This window comes from Mirounga angustirostris, unplaced genomic scaffold (assembly GCF_029215605.1).
Source record: "Mirounga angustirostris isolate CCGP_5_RB_7025 unplaced genomic scaffold, mMirAng1.0.hap1 SCAF_1, whole genome shotgun sequence".
Taxonomy (NCBI): Eukaryota; Metazoa; Chordata; class Mammalia; order Carnivora; family Phocidae; genus Mirounga; species Mirounga angustirostris.
In genome coordinates, this window is record NW_026991709.1 from 64,446,511 (window position 1) to 64,460,812 (window position 14,302).

The window sequence follows — 14,302 nt, forward strand, 5'->3', positions numbered from 1 at the left end:
TATTCAGTGATTATAGCTTATGGATTAGTGAAAATAATGACAGCAGTGTTATATGGAATGGAAAGCAGAAATTGGGAATACTCTGTCATTAGATAAGTCCACTATCCATGACAGTATAGTGTTACTTGAAAGAGCACTTCAAAAAGTTGTAAATGTACACAGTAGACTCAACTCCAACCACTGAAAAAGGTTTTAAAAAGTATAATAGATACTGTCAGAGAGGAGAAAAAATAGAATCATATAAAATGCTCAATTGCAGGAAAAGAGAGGAAGAAAAAGGAAGAAACAAGGACAAAATAGCAACAGTAAACAAATAGGGCAAAAATATGATCCAACTACATCAATAATCTCTTTAAACATCAATGGCTTAAATACACCAACATGAAAGAGAACTTACACAATGTTATATGTCAATTATATCTCAATTTTTTTAAATAAAAATTTAAATTTAAAATTAAAAATTTAAAAATGAATTTTAAAAAGACCCAACTATAATCTACAAGAAACCCATTTAAATAAAAGACACATATACCTTACAAATAAAAGGATGGACACAGTGAGAAACTACAAATCAATATTCCTGATGAATACTGATACAAAAATCATCAACAAAATGCCAACAAACCAAACAACAGCATGCTGAAAGGATTATATATCACAACCAAGTTTTATACCTGCAATGGAAAGATTTACACCTGAAATGCAAGGATGGTTCTACATACAAAAATCAATGAATGTAAACACACCACATTATCAGCATTAAGGACAAAAACCAAATGGTCACCTCAAGTGATGTAGAAAAAGCATTTAACAAAATTCAACACTCTTTCATGATAGGAATGCTCAACAAACTAGTAATGGAAGGAAACTGCCTCAATATAATAAGCTGTATAAGATGAAAACCCCACCTTAACATCATATTCATTGGTGAAAAACTGAAACTGAAAACTTTCTTTAAAATGAGGAACAAGGCAAGGATGATCATTTTTGCCACCACTATTCAACATAGTACTTGAAATAATAGCCAGAGCAGTTAGACAAGTAAAATAAATAACAAAAGGCATCCAAATTGGAAAAGATGCAAAATTATCTCTGTTCAGAGATGATCTTATATGTAGAAAACCCTAACGAATTAAAAAAAAAAAAAAAAAAAAGCCTGTTACAATGAAGAAACAATTTCAGCAAAGTTTCAGATACAAAATGAACACTTAAAAATTGGTTGTATTTCTACACACTAACAATGACCAATCAAAAAAGAAAGCAATCTCATTTACTATAGCGCCAAAAAGGATATAGTGCTTAAGAAAAACCTAACCAAGGAGATAGAAGACTTGTACACTGAAAACTATAAAACACTGCCAAAAGAAATCAAAGAGCACAGAAATAAATGGAGAGGCATCCCATGCTTGTAGCTTAGAAGACTTAGTAACATTAAAATGTCCATACTACCCAAAGCCATATAGAGATTCAATGTAATCCCTATCAAAATTCCAATGGCATTTTTTGCAGTAATAGAAAAACAAAATCCTAAAACTTATACAGAATCTCAAGGGACCCCAAATAGCCAAAACAATCTTGAAAAAGAAGAACAAAGTTGGAAGTCTAATAATTCTTGATTTGAAAACAAACTATAAGCCAATTGTAATCAAGACAGTATGGAACTAGCATAAAAACAAATATATAGACCACTGGAACAGAAGGAACCAGAAATAAACCCTCATGTATAGCCAAATAATTTTCAACAATGGTGCCAAGACTACAAAATGGGGAAAAGACAATCTCTTAAGCACATGGGTGTTGGAAAAACTGGACCAATAAGCAAAAGAATGAAGATGAACCCTTACCTCCACCACACACAAAAATTAACTCAAAATGAATTAAAGACCTAAACATGAAACCTAAAACTATAAAAATCCTATAAGCAAATACAGGGGAAGAGCTTCAGTACACTGGAGTTGGCAATGTACTTAACCTTTGGTGACTGGCTTATTTCACTTAGCATAATGTCGTTAAGGCTCATCCTTGTTGTGGCAAGTGATAGGATTTCCTTCTTTTGGGGACACCAAAAAGGACAAGAAACTAAAGCAAAAATAGACAAATGAGACTACATCAAATTTAAAAACAACATCTACAAAAATCTATAGCTAACATACTTAATGTGAAGAAACTAGGTGTTTTCCTACTAAGAACAGGAACAAGACAAAAAAGACTTCTCACCCCCCACCCCATTCAACATTGTACAGAATACAGTAAGACAGAAAAAGGAAATAAAAGGTATATAAATTGGAAAAGAAGAAATAAAACTATCTTTGTTTACAAATGACCTGGTTGTCTATGTAAAAGAATCTCAAGGAATCAACCACAAAACCTCCTGGAACTAATAAGTGATTATAACAAGACTGCAGGTACAAGTTTAAGGTACAAAAGCCAAATGCTTTCTTATACACCAGCAATGAACAACTGGAATTTAGAATTAAAAACACAATACAATTTAGCACCCCTCCAAAAAGAAATACTTGGGTATAAATCCAATAAAATATGTACAAAATCTACATGAGGAAACCCATAAAACTCTGAGGAAAGAAACCAAAGATCTAAATAAACAGAAACATATTTCATATGCATGGATAGGAGGACTTAATAAATATTGTCAAGATGCCAGTTCTTCCTAATCAACAGATTCAATGCAATCCCAATCAAAATCCCAGCAAGTTATTTTGTGGACATCCAACAGTGAACACAATATTGAAGAACAATCAAAAAACTGTCACTGACTGACTTCAAGACTTACCATAAAGCTACAGGAAAAAAAAAAAAAAAAAAGACCGTGTGATATACAAATACATCACTAGAACAAAACACAGAGCCCAGAAACAGCCACCAAATATAGTCAACTGAACTTTGACAAAGGATCGAAGGCATTTCAATCAAGAAAGGATGGTCTTTTCATAAGAGTGCTAAAATAACTGGACAGCCACATGCAAAGAAATGAACGTAATCACAGATTTTATACCTTTCACAAAAATCAACTTAAAAGAGATCATAGAAAAGGCAAAACTACAAAACACGTAGAAGACAATAGAGGAGACAATTTAGGTCTCCTTGGGTTTGGCAGTGACATTTTAGATACAACACCAAAAGCATAATCCATGAAAGAAAAAATTGACAAATTAGACTTTTGATTAAAATTTAAAACTTCTGCTAATGAAAAGACAAGTCACAGACTGGGAGAAATCTCTGCAAAACACATACGTGAGAAAGCACTGTTATCCAAAATATATAAAGAACTCTTAAAACTCAACAGTAAGAAAACAAACAACCATTAAAAATGAGCATTGACTTGAACAGACACCTCATCAAAGAAAATACACAGATAGCAAATAAGCATATAAAAAGATGTTCAACATCATAAATCATCAGAAAATTGCAAATTAAAACAAGATACTACTGCTCTCCTATTAGGATGGCTAAAATTTAAAATACTGACAACACCAAAGGCTGATGAGGATATGGAGCAATAGGAAATCTCTTTTTCACTGCTAGTGGGAATATAAAATCATTCTGTACAGTCACTTTGGAGGATAGTCTGGCAATTTATTGCAAAACTAAACAAACTGTTATCATACAATCTAGCAATTGTGCTACTTGGTATTTATCCAAATGAACTGAAAACTTACAACCACACAAAAACCTTCAAATGAATGTTTACAGCAGCTTTATTCATAACTGCCCAAACTTGGAAGCAACCAAGATGTCTTTCAATAGGTGAATGAATGAACAAACTGCGATACATGGATACAATAGAATATCATTCAGTGCATTTCTCCCATTCAGTAGGTTGCCTTTTCATTTTGTTGATCATTTCCTTTGCTCTGGAGAAGCTTTTTAGTATGATGTAGTCCTACTTATTTATTTTTGCTTTAGTTTGCTTTTACTTTTGGTGTCAGACTCAAAAACCTATTGCCAAGACCTATGTCAAAGAGTTTACTACTGTTTTCTTCTAGAAGTTTTACAGTTTTAGGCCTTATGTTGAGGTCTTTAATTCATTTTGAGTTAATTTTTGTGTTTGGTGTAAGATAGTGGTCCAGTTCCATTCTTTTGCATGTGGCTGTACAGTTTCCTGAACACCATTTATTGAAGAGACTATCCTTTTTTTCTCTCATTGTATATTCTCAGCTCCTTTGTCATAGATTAATTAACCACATACGCATAGGTTTATTTCTGGGCTTTCTCTATTCTGTTCCATTGATCTATGTATCTTCTTTTTTTTTTTTATGCCAATACCACATTGTTTTGATTACTACAGCTCTGTAATAGAATTTGAAACCAGGGAGTATGATGTCTTCAGCTTTGTTCTTCTTTCTCAAGACTGCTTTGGCTATTCAGGGTTTTTCATGGTCCCATACAAATTTTAGGATTATTTGTTCTATTTCTTTGAAAAATAGCAGGGGCCCCTGGATGGCTCAGTTGGTTAAGCATCTGACTCTTGGTTTTGGCTCAGGTTGTGATCTCGGGGTCATGGGATCGAGCCCCGCATTGGGCTCCGTACTCAGCGCAGAGTCTGCTTGGGATTCTCTCCCTTCCCCACTCTTTTTGTCTGCCCCTCCCCCTACTCATACTCGCTCTCAAATCAATCAATCTTTTTTAAAAAACACCACTGAAATTTTGATAGGGATTGCACTAAATTTGTAGATTACTTTGGGTGATATGGCCATTTTAACAAAATTGATTTCTTCCAATTCATGAGCACAGAATATCATTCCATTTATTTGTGTGTCTTATAACTTTCAATATTGAGTCTTTCACCTTGTAGTTAAATTTATTCCTAGAATTTTATCCTTTTTAATGCAATTGTAAATGAGGATGCTTTCTTTATTTCTCTTTCTGATAGCTCATTATTAGTGTATAGACATGCAAGAGATTTTTGTGTATCCTGCAAGTTTACTGAGTTCATTTGTTCTAAAAGTTTTTTTGATGGAGTCTTTAGGGTTTTCTATATATAATATCATGTCATTTGCAAATAGTGACAGTTGTACTTCTCCTTTCCAATTTGGATGCCTTTTTTTTTTTTTTTTTTGCCTAATTACTCTGGCTGCCTTATATTAAGTTTTATTTCTCATTCACTCAAGGCATTCAAGCCACTGAAAGCCAGAAAAAGGACATTCAAGACCACAAATATCACACCTCCATTTTTTGTGTCTCCGGAAAAATAGATGCAATAAAACTATATATAATTTTAAAAGCAAAATCAACAGAACTCTTCCACAGCAACCTTTGCACAGTCTCTAAAAATTCAAATCAATTAAAAAAACATTTTACTAGTCACTACCTACACAGTTGGGAAAGTAGCATAAAAGGGTCTCTATCCCTACAAGGCTTGGTTTGGTAATTATGAAACTGTGCCTCTCAGATCTCCCACTGCAAGGAGCATAATTGACCCACAGCCCCAGCTGCTGAGCTCTCAAAGACATTCTCCTGTTAAAGCCATGCCAAGCTTCCCATGAACTGTTCCAGAAAATGCCTGACCATGGCAGACATATTTAATGGAGACCTTTTCCCAGGAAACACTGTACTCCTCTGGTTCAACCTCAGGCTGAGACTTCCCCATTGGTTTTGCTTTAACTTTCTTAGAGTTGCACAGCAGTGTATATGATCTTTCCTACCTACTGTCCTTCCCTCTCTCCTCCACAGAGGTTAAGACCTAGTTTTTACCTTCTCTCAATAACAAGTTTCTATGACTCAAAGAACATACCTCCATATGGCATAAGTAAAGATTACTATTTCTTTTCAAGTTGTTTGTCAGTTTTATCAGGAAACAGATTTTCCACAAATGACTTAAAATAGTTACATAAATACAATTAGGTGCCTCAAAAAGATCATCAAATTTAGGGGCACCTGGGTGGCTCAGTCTGTTAAGGTCAAACTCTTGATTTCAGCTCAGGTCTCAGGGTTGTGAGATCGAGCCCCATGTCAGGCTCTGCGTTGGGCATGGAGCCTGCTTAAGATCCTCTCTCTCCCTCTGCCCCTTCCCCATCCCTCTCTAAAAAAGAAAAAATGTTTCTTTAAAAAAAAAAAAAAAGATTATCAAATTTAAGAGCAAGTAAAACAATCAAGTAAAATTTCCAAAATGAATAGCCATTTGTAGTAATTCAGATGCCTAAAAATAAGAACAGAATTTAGTTACAAGGAGTTTTAAAATTCAGAAAATGTTCTCATAATTCACTGTTTCATTTGATTCATACAACATTGGAGAAAAAAGGGAACACAATATTTATTGAATTCTTTTCTGTGCCAAACAGTAGGCTGGGGCATTGCTGTAGTAGTAGCATCCTCATTTTAACAGATGATAAAACTGAGGCTCATAAAGTTAATGAATATGCTCTAGCTTACAAAACTACTGAATAGTGAACAACCAAGGTTTTCTTTCTTCTATGCTGTCTCCACAATATCCATGCAGAGAATAATAATAACCCCAAGGATCAAAACCAGACATTATCTCTCCTCATTTCTGAAAATGGTATATATTAAAAGTAGGGCCCTACTCACTCTCTATTCACAATAGAAGGACAGTTATGCTTCACATCTCCACCCCCATATCCTAACCACAGAACTAGTGAAACCAAGCAGGAGACCTGAAACCTATGACTAAGCTCAAAGGAGAACTGAAATTAATAGTTAATGAGGCTAAATCACTAATTAATTAAAAACACAACTTACCAATTTTCAAATTGGAAGAGCCAGCCTCAACAACTGTCAGTAGCTTTTGGGACTGATTAATCTTCTCCCTGCTCTAACAAAAGGTCTACATAAGGTACCTAGCTGGACTTTACCTCTACAAGACCACAAGAGCATTTTCTATCACAAGCACTTCCAAACCAGCCAAGTGAAGTAATTTAATTTCTATTTAAGTAATTTGCCACAGTATGATGGGTCACAGAAGAAAAAAAGACATTCAAACTATAGGTAGAACACTACAGAAATGAAGACTATACCAGAAATTCCTAATAGAAAAGCTCAGTGTCTTAGATATAGTTTATGTGACTAGTGTGCAGGGATAATTACTCTTGGTTTTCTTTTTGTCTCTGACCATTTTCTCTCTCATTTTTTCACCAAAACAAACTGCCTTTCACTGATATTAGCAGGTTCAGTAGATGATTTATTTGACTGGGCAAGGAGAAGACCCTATTTCAACCTTTTCTGGAAATACATAATTATTTAGTGTAATCCTGGGCAGCTGCTATGTAAATCACAGAAGTGAAACTACAGAATTTTAAGTTGTCATAAAAATTCCTACTATTTTATGATAATCAAGAAAAATGAACTGGCCAATATATCAAATTTTATTTCCTTTTTTTTCCTTTGGAAACAGTTAACATTTAGCAAGGAGAACAAAGAATACTTAAGTCTCACAAAGGAAAGGTGATAAAGTGGAAAGAACTGAACTTACCACTTTTTAGCACGTAGAAGAAAAAATAAAAACCAAAAACAAAACCATACAACAGCAACAAAAGCAATAAATATTAAGAAATAAACTTAACTAGAAATGTCAAAAGCCTATATAACAAAACTCCTGAAAGACACAAAAGTAAACTTGAACAAATAGAAAGATATCTCTTATTCCTGGATAATTCAACATCACAAATAGGTCAGTTCTCTGTAAGTTATTTTGTAAATTAATGAAATTTCAATTAAAAATATCAAAAAGCGGGCGCCTGGGTGGCTCAGATGGTTAAGCGTCTGCCTTCGGCTCAGGTCATGATCCCAGGGTCCTGGGATCGAGTCCTGCATCGGGCTCCCTGCTCCTTGGGAGCCTGCTTCTCCCTCTGCCTCTCTCTCTCTCTGTCTCTCATGAATAAATAAATAAAATCTTTAAAAATATATATATATATCAAAAAGCTTTTTTATGGAATTAGTCAAATTGATGCCAAAGTTCATATGGAAAAACAAACACTCAAGAATAGCTAGGAAACACAAAAAAGGAAAGCTACAAGGGTAGATTAGCTCTAGGAGACATTAAAACATACTGTAAAGCTCTATAATTAAAATAGTGTGGTAATGACAAAGGAATATGCAAATGACCTAGTGGAACAGAATGGAAAGTCCAGAAATAGACCAAGTCCATGTGGAAATTCAGCATATATTAACAATACCATCGCAAGTCACTGGAGCAAAGACAGACCTTTTAATAACTGTACTGAGCAACTAACTGGTTAATGAGTTAGAAAGGATAAAATTAGATCAATAATTCATACCATACATAAGAATAAACTCCAGAAACAGGAATAAACTTCAAATGGATCAGGGAATTTAAATGTAAAAAGTGAAATCTTGTAATTACCAGAAAAAAGTGGATGAATTTCTCTTTAATCTGAGGGAAAGGCTTTCCATAAGGAAAGGCTTTCTACTTATAACTTAAAATCCAGATATAAGAAAAGAATATCATATGGTAGAAAAATAGAATACACAAAGTAAAAATACTACATATATCACAAAGGCTAAATCCATAATAAAAAATTGTTCAGAGTTGAGAGGAAAAGGCCAAAAACCCACTTTAAAAATGGGCAACGAGAAAAAAGAAAAAAAGAACAATTCACATATACTCACAAAAGCAAACAAAATGGACTGTGAACAGGTGAAAAGATGTTAAACTACATTCATAATAATAATATTATAAGTTAAAACTACAGGGGCGCCTGGGTGGCTCAGTCATTAAGCATCTGCCTTAGGCTGGGGTCATGATCCCAGGGCCCTGGGATCGAGCCCCACATTGGGCTCTCTGCTCCGCAGGAAGCCTGCCTCTCCCCTCTCCCACCCCACCGCTTGTGTTCCCTCTCTCACTGTGTCTCTCTCTGTCAAATAAATAAAATCTTTAAAAAAATAATAAAAAACAATAAAACTAAAAAACATGACAGAGGGAACAGACAGGAAATGACATTTGTATATTTTTGATCTTTGGAACCATGTTAGTGTGTTTCACAGACTGAAAATATAATTTTTTTTAAAAAAAGCCAAGAAGAACAGGAGTAACATTCTAAGAAGGGATACATACAAAAACAAATGAACCAAACTGCATTTCAAAGGAATAACCTAATCACACCAAAGGAAAAAATTTTAATTAAAAAAAAAAGGCAAGAAAAAGAAGAATTAACCAAATACGTTCTAAACAAAATCTACTGTTCTGATGCAGTGATGATAAAAATGTTTAGTAAAGCACTCTGGAGTCAGAATGTGTGGATTCACTTGCCCAACTTTCCACTTGCTAACTGTGTGACCCTGGGCAAGTTAATTTATAATCTCTATGCGTAGGTTTTCTTATCCCAATAATAACAGTACCAATCTCAAAGAACTAATGATAAGGCTCAAATAAAACTACTTATGTAAAAATCTTAGTAAATCACTGAGCATATAACAAGAATTTGGAAAGCATCTGCTATCATCAACTACTAATCCAAAAAAAAAAAAAACCACTGAATGTGTGGGCACCCAGGATACACGTAATAAAAATGGAGTCCTTGTCATGAAAAAATCTGGAATTTCCTAGTTTATAAACAGTAAGTGTTCAAGGAATTTAGAACAAGATCCACAGGCTGGCTGGAATCATGTGAGAAATTTCATAAAGGCGCAATCTGACAAGGGTTTTTATATGTGCACAAGATTTAGATTAGCAAGAGAATGAGAGTGCTAACGGAAGCTAAATAAAAGCAATGAAGCCATAAAGACCAATATATTTCAAGGATAGTAGCAGAGAAGGCTTGGAAAGCTGAGTATCTAGAGATAAGGCAAGACTATGGAAGTTCCTGAACGCACTACTGAACTGGGCAGGCTTTATTTTCTAGACTATGAGGAACCATAGAATTGTGTGCAGGGGAAACAGTATGACCAAACTGAACTGTGGGGTTATTCTAGTGCTGGTATGCAGAAGATCAGAAGTAGAGTCTTTTTTTTTTTTAAAGATTTTATTTATTTATTTGAGAGAGAGCACATGAGAGGGGGGAGGGTCAGAGGGAGAAGCAGACTCCCTGCCGAGCAGGGAGCCTGATGCGGGACTCGATCTAGGGACTCCAGGATTATGACCTGGGCCGAAGGCAGTCGCTTAACCAACTGAGCCACCCAGGCGCCCCAGAAGTAGAGTCTTACTAGTGGGTAAGCCAAATAATGGTAAGGGACTGACTAGAATAGTAGTGATGAAAAAGGGAAAGAAGTTACAATCATCAAGGCAGTGAGGGGGGAAAAAAATCAATGAAGTTTGATAACAACTAGATATGAGGTATGAGAGAATAGAAAAGTCTGAATGACAAGGTGAATAACAAAATCATTAGAAGGAAAAAGCAAAAGGGAATGGGAAGGAATCATTAGAAGGAAAATGCAAAAAGGAAAGGATTTGCATTGGGTCTTAAAAGTCAGGTCAGGATTAGACAAGAAGCCTTGCCAACCTGAGATAACAAATCAAGATCCAATGGGCATTTGGCAGCAGGGGACTAGTACTTAGGAGAGAGTGTGAGAACTGAAGACAAAAGGTATAAGAATTTTTTTTTCTAAAAAAAAAACCTCTTTAGAATGTTTGGGACATTCTAGAGAACAGAGCTAACAGACTGTGTGCTGTTTCAGAGGAGTGATCATCTCATTTATCTTTATAGCCCTTCAAGTTTGGCATGGTTGCTAGCACAGGAGAGACTCTCAGTAAAATGTTGCACAGGTAGGGAAAGTAGAGAATGGAACAGAGCTGTTTGGCTTGTTAATGGCAGAGCCTACATTAGAGCCCAGATCTCCTGACTCTCCACTATATACCATAAAATGGAGATGACCTCTGAACCATTCATGCATAGGATCCCCTAAAGAGCTAGTGTTAAGAAATGAAAATAAACTAAACTGTGGGGATGGCTGGTTTCTAGGGGTAGATGGATGGAAGACATAAGAAAATTGCAAAGAAAATCAGAGGTATTTAGGAAAAAATAAATGATAGTGTTGCATCACAGATTCAAAGGAAATTTTAAGAAAGGAAGGACAGTCAATTGTTCAAACGATCAAACACCACAGGTACAGTTTCTCTGGTCTCCTATACCAATGAGATCCAGGTCACTTTTTAAACGTATAAATTAAGAAATTTTAATCTACTTTCACAACATTTTAAAATCATGTATCACTCAGCAGTGGTTCAAAAATATTGCAATCTTTAGTGAATTTTATCTCTACAAAATACAAAACAGAAAATAAAGTCTCTATAATAAATTTGCACAGTAAATGAAATTTGAAGCAAATTTGAAGCAAAGAGAAATGAATGAAAAAAATACTTTTTTACATCTATTGATAGCAATAAAATACATGAAATACCAAAGGTCTTACCTTAAATCTCTTGTCCTGTAAGACCTTCTTGATGGCAACCAGTTCTCCTGAATCACAAAGTTTGGCTTGATATACCACACCAAATGACCCATTTCCAATCACTTTAGTGTCTGTATAGCTGACTTCTTGTGGCCTATCTGGACCCTGCCCAGGAGTTGCCACCACTGTAGTCACCTTGCTGCCATCCTTGTCTCCTAAAAGAAAGAAGAGATAGAAAAATGAGAACCGTAAAGAATTAAACAGAGAAAACTGCTGAAGTATACAAAGTAAACTGCATTCTTTACTACAAATTATTTTTAAATGCTCATCTTAGTTTATCATATAGAATTACTTCAACTATTTGTTTCAATTATAAGTAATTTTTTAAACCACCATTTATTCATTGTGTAGACCAGGCATCATATTTAGTTTATATATATGACTTCATTTAATGAAAACAACAACCCCATGAGGTATATAGTACTGTTCCCATACAAAATTAATGGAAAGAATGTTAAATTTGCCCAAAGTCAAAAGTCGAATGGTGGACCCACCATGTGTGAATCCTTATCCAACTCTAAAGGCCCTAGTTCTTTTCTCAAGGCTTCCTTATTCTACTTGAAAATAAAATAGGTGCCACTGAACATATCTAAATATGTTGACTCTATTCAGACCACTCTGCCTTTAGAAAGGGAAGGCTTATTTCTTTTTAAGAAAATAAAATACCTCTCAGAGAAAGGTCAGATGGGGAAAAGGAATATGGAGTGTTAATTTGGGGTAAGAGATGTAAAACATAAAAGAAAAACCAAATCTATTCTGAACTGAGCCTTATTCATAGGTAGCTCACTGACGTTCTGTTGTCTCTGCCCACTCAACGGCTCTTGCCTTACCTCTGTACGTTTCCTCCCCTTCCAGTAACAATCCAGAGACTCCTCAATTCAAGCCCAAGAACCACCTCCTACTTGACTAGGCAGAGTTCATAATCATCTTGTTCTCCAAATTCTTAAACTATTCTAAACCATACTATGCTAACTAGAACCTGATTCTAAAGAGCTTTAAATTGTTCTTTCAGTGATTTCAGAATACATATAGATTCTAGTGAGTACAAGCATTGTGAAGTAGCAATTATGATTTGTGCTTCTTCTCTCTTCCCTGAGAAATCTAAAACCAATTCTCTGTACATATAAGTCCTTAGGCTCACTGACTAAACTGCACTTTTTCCTTTTTTCCTCTTCTACTCTTCCATTATATTATTTTTATGATGCTAACTGAATTCATACTAACCTAATAAAAGAAAAAATAATGTATTTTTAACTCTAGATACCAAGCCTAGATTATGAAGTATTCATTTGTAACTCACATATAAAAGAATGAAAAATATAATAATCTCATTTTCCAATGGTTTGAGTTTTTCCCCAGTATGAAATTACCAGGTAAATGAATGCCCAAATGTTACTGGCATATTTACCCAATGTGTATAGCTCTTTTAGTTCACAGAGGTACTAATATAGACAAAAACCAGTAAGCAATATCTGTGACTGATTAATTCTCCTTTTATAAGGCAGCCTTCATGACAGACACAAAAGCAATGAAAGATTCCTACTTAAGAGCTAGCTGAATTACAGGCAGTCTATATTATACATTATAGCATGGTTAACTACCTTAAATATGTATGTTTTTGATTCCAAGGTATATCACCCAACAGGTATGACAGCACAAATCCAACACCACTTGTAGACAGATAACCCAAATCTTGTCAACACCACCCTTTTTATTCATAACAGTATTATATGTACTTGAAATGCATGCAAATCCCATACACACATACATAGCAGTTCTCAATGCTTTCAAATGATTTCTTCACATTTCACTTCCTAGTAAAATAAATCTCAAATATATTTGCAAAACCTAGTTTAATCGAATCTCAGTTCTAAATCATCATGCTCAACTCCCCAAATATTCCATTTACTTTCATTTCTGAGCATGTTAATGTTAATTACATCCTTTCAGGTTGATTATAAATCTTACTATAAGTTACTTCTTCTTCATTTGTAAAATAAACCTATCTCTACTTGCATTATAACATTCCTCTAAAGACAGAATCACAGTCTTCTGAACTTTAAATGAAGAGATCTAGAAAGGGTGGATTCAGAAAGAATAAAATCCAAGGTATTGAATACATTTTATCATCCAATTGCCCAAAGAAAATAAAAAACAGAATTGATTTCAACAGTCTGACTCTTCCCTAGATCATCCACCATATCACCAAAACTTATATATTTCAAGAACTATTAATAATTCCACTGAGCAAGTTGCTTGTAAAATCTCATGGGTCGGGGCACCTGGGTGACTCAGTTGGTTAAGCGTCTGCCTTCGGCTCAGGTCATGATCCCAGGGTCCTGGGATCGAGCCCTGCATCGGGCTCCCTGCTCAGTGCGAAGCCTGCTTCTCCCTCTCCCGCTCCCCCTGCTTGTGTTCCCTCTCTCGCTGTGTCTCTCTCTGTCAAATAAATAAATAAAATCTTTAAAAAAAAAAGTTTAAAAAAAAAATCTCATAGGTCTAATTCACAAAACAGAGCATCATTATTTTTTAATTAAAATAACAGATTTTAAGAATGGCTGTTGCATTTCACAATTTTAATTGAAAACAAAAGCTAAGGTATAAACAAAAATCACGCTTTTCTACTGTATAACCATATGTTAATAAAGAAAACAGTAGCTACAGCTTTGTACTTGCTTCTGTAAGAGAACTTAAACAATATAAGCATGTGTAATGACTTTCCCCACCTGCCTCCCCAGTATGCGTTTCTAAAGAAACCACATCATTTCAGAAACAGAACTTGAACCAGCTATGAAAAGCATACCATATCTGATGGATACCATCAGAACCCTGAGACTTAAAATCTCTGCATCTTCAACTACGAAGCCCAGGGAACATCTAATTGTGCTTTTTCTCATATGTAAATTATAATGCATAAATA

At 34.8% G+C, this 14,302-nt stretch overlaps 1 protein-coding gene across 3 annotated transcripts in view; it reads right to left on the reverse strand.

The window, feature by feature from the left end:
- The window catches only part of GSK3B (glycogen synthase kinase 3 beta), a 206,801-nt gene that overhangs the window by 127,176 nt on the left and 65,323 nt on the right, over positions 1–14,302 (reverse strand). For all 3 annotated transcript variants that reach the window (XM_064594927.1, XM_045902948.3, XM_045902949.3), the window contains exon 2: positions 11,344–11,537. In XM_064594927.1, coding sequence (XP_064450997.1) covers positions 11,344–11,537 — 194 coding nt within the window. The remainder of the gene's footprint in view (positions 1–11,343; positions 11,538–14,302) is intronic.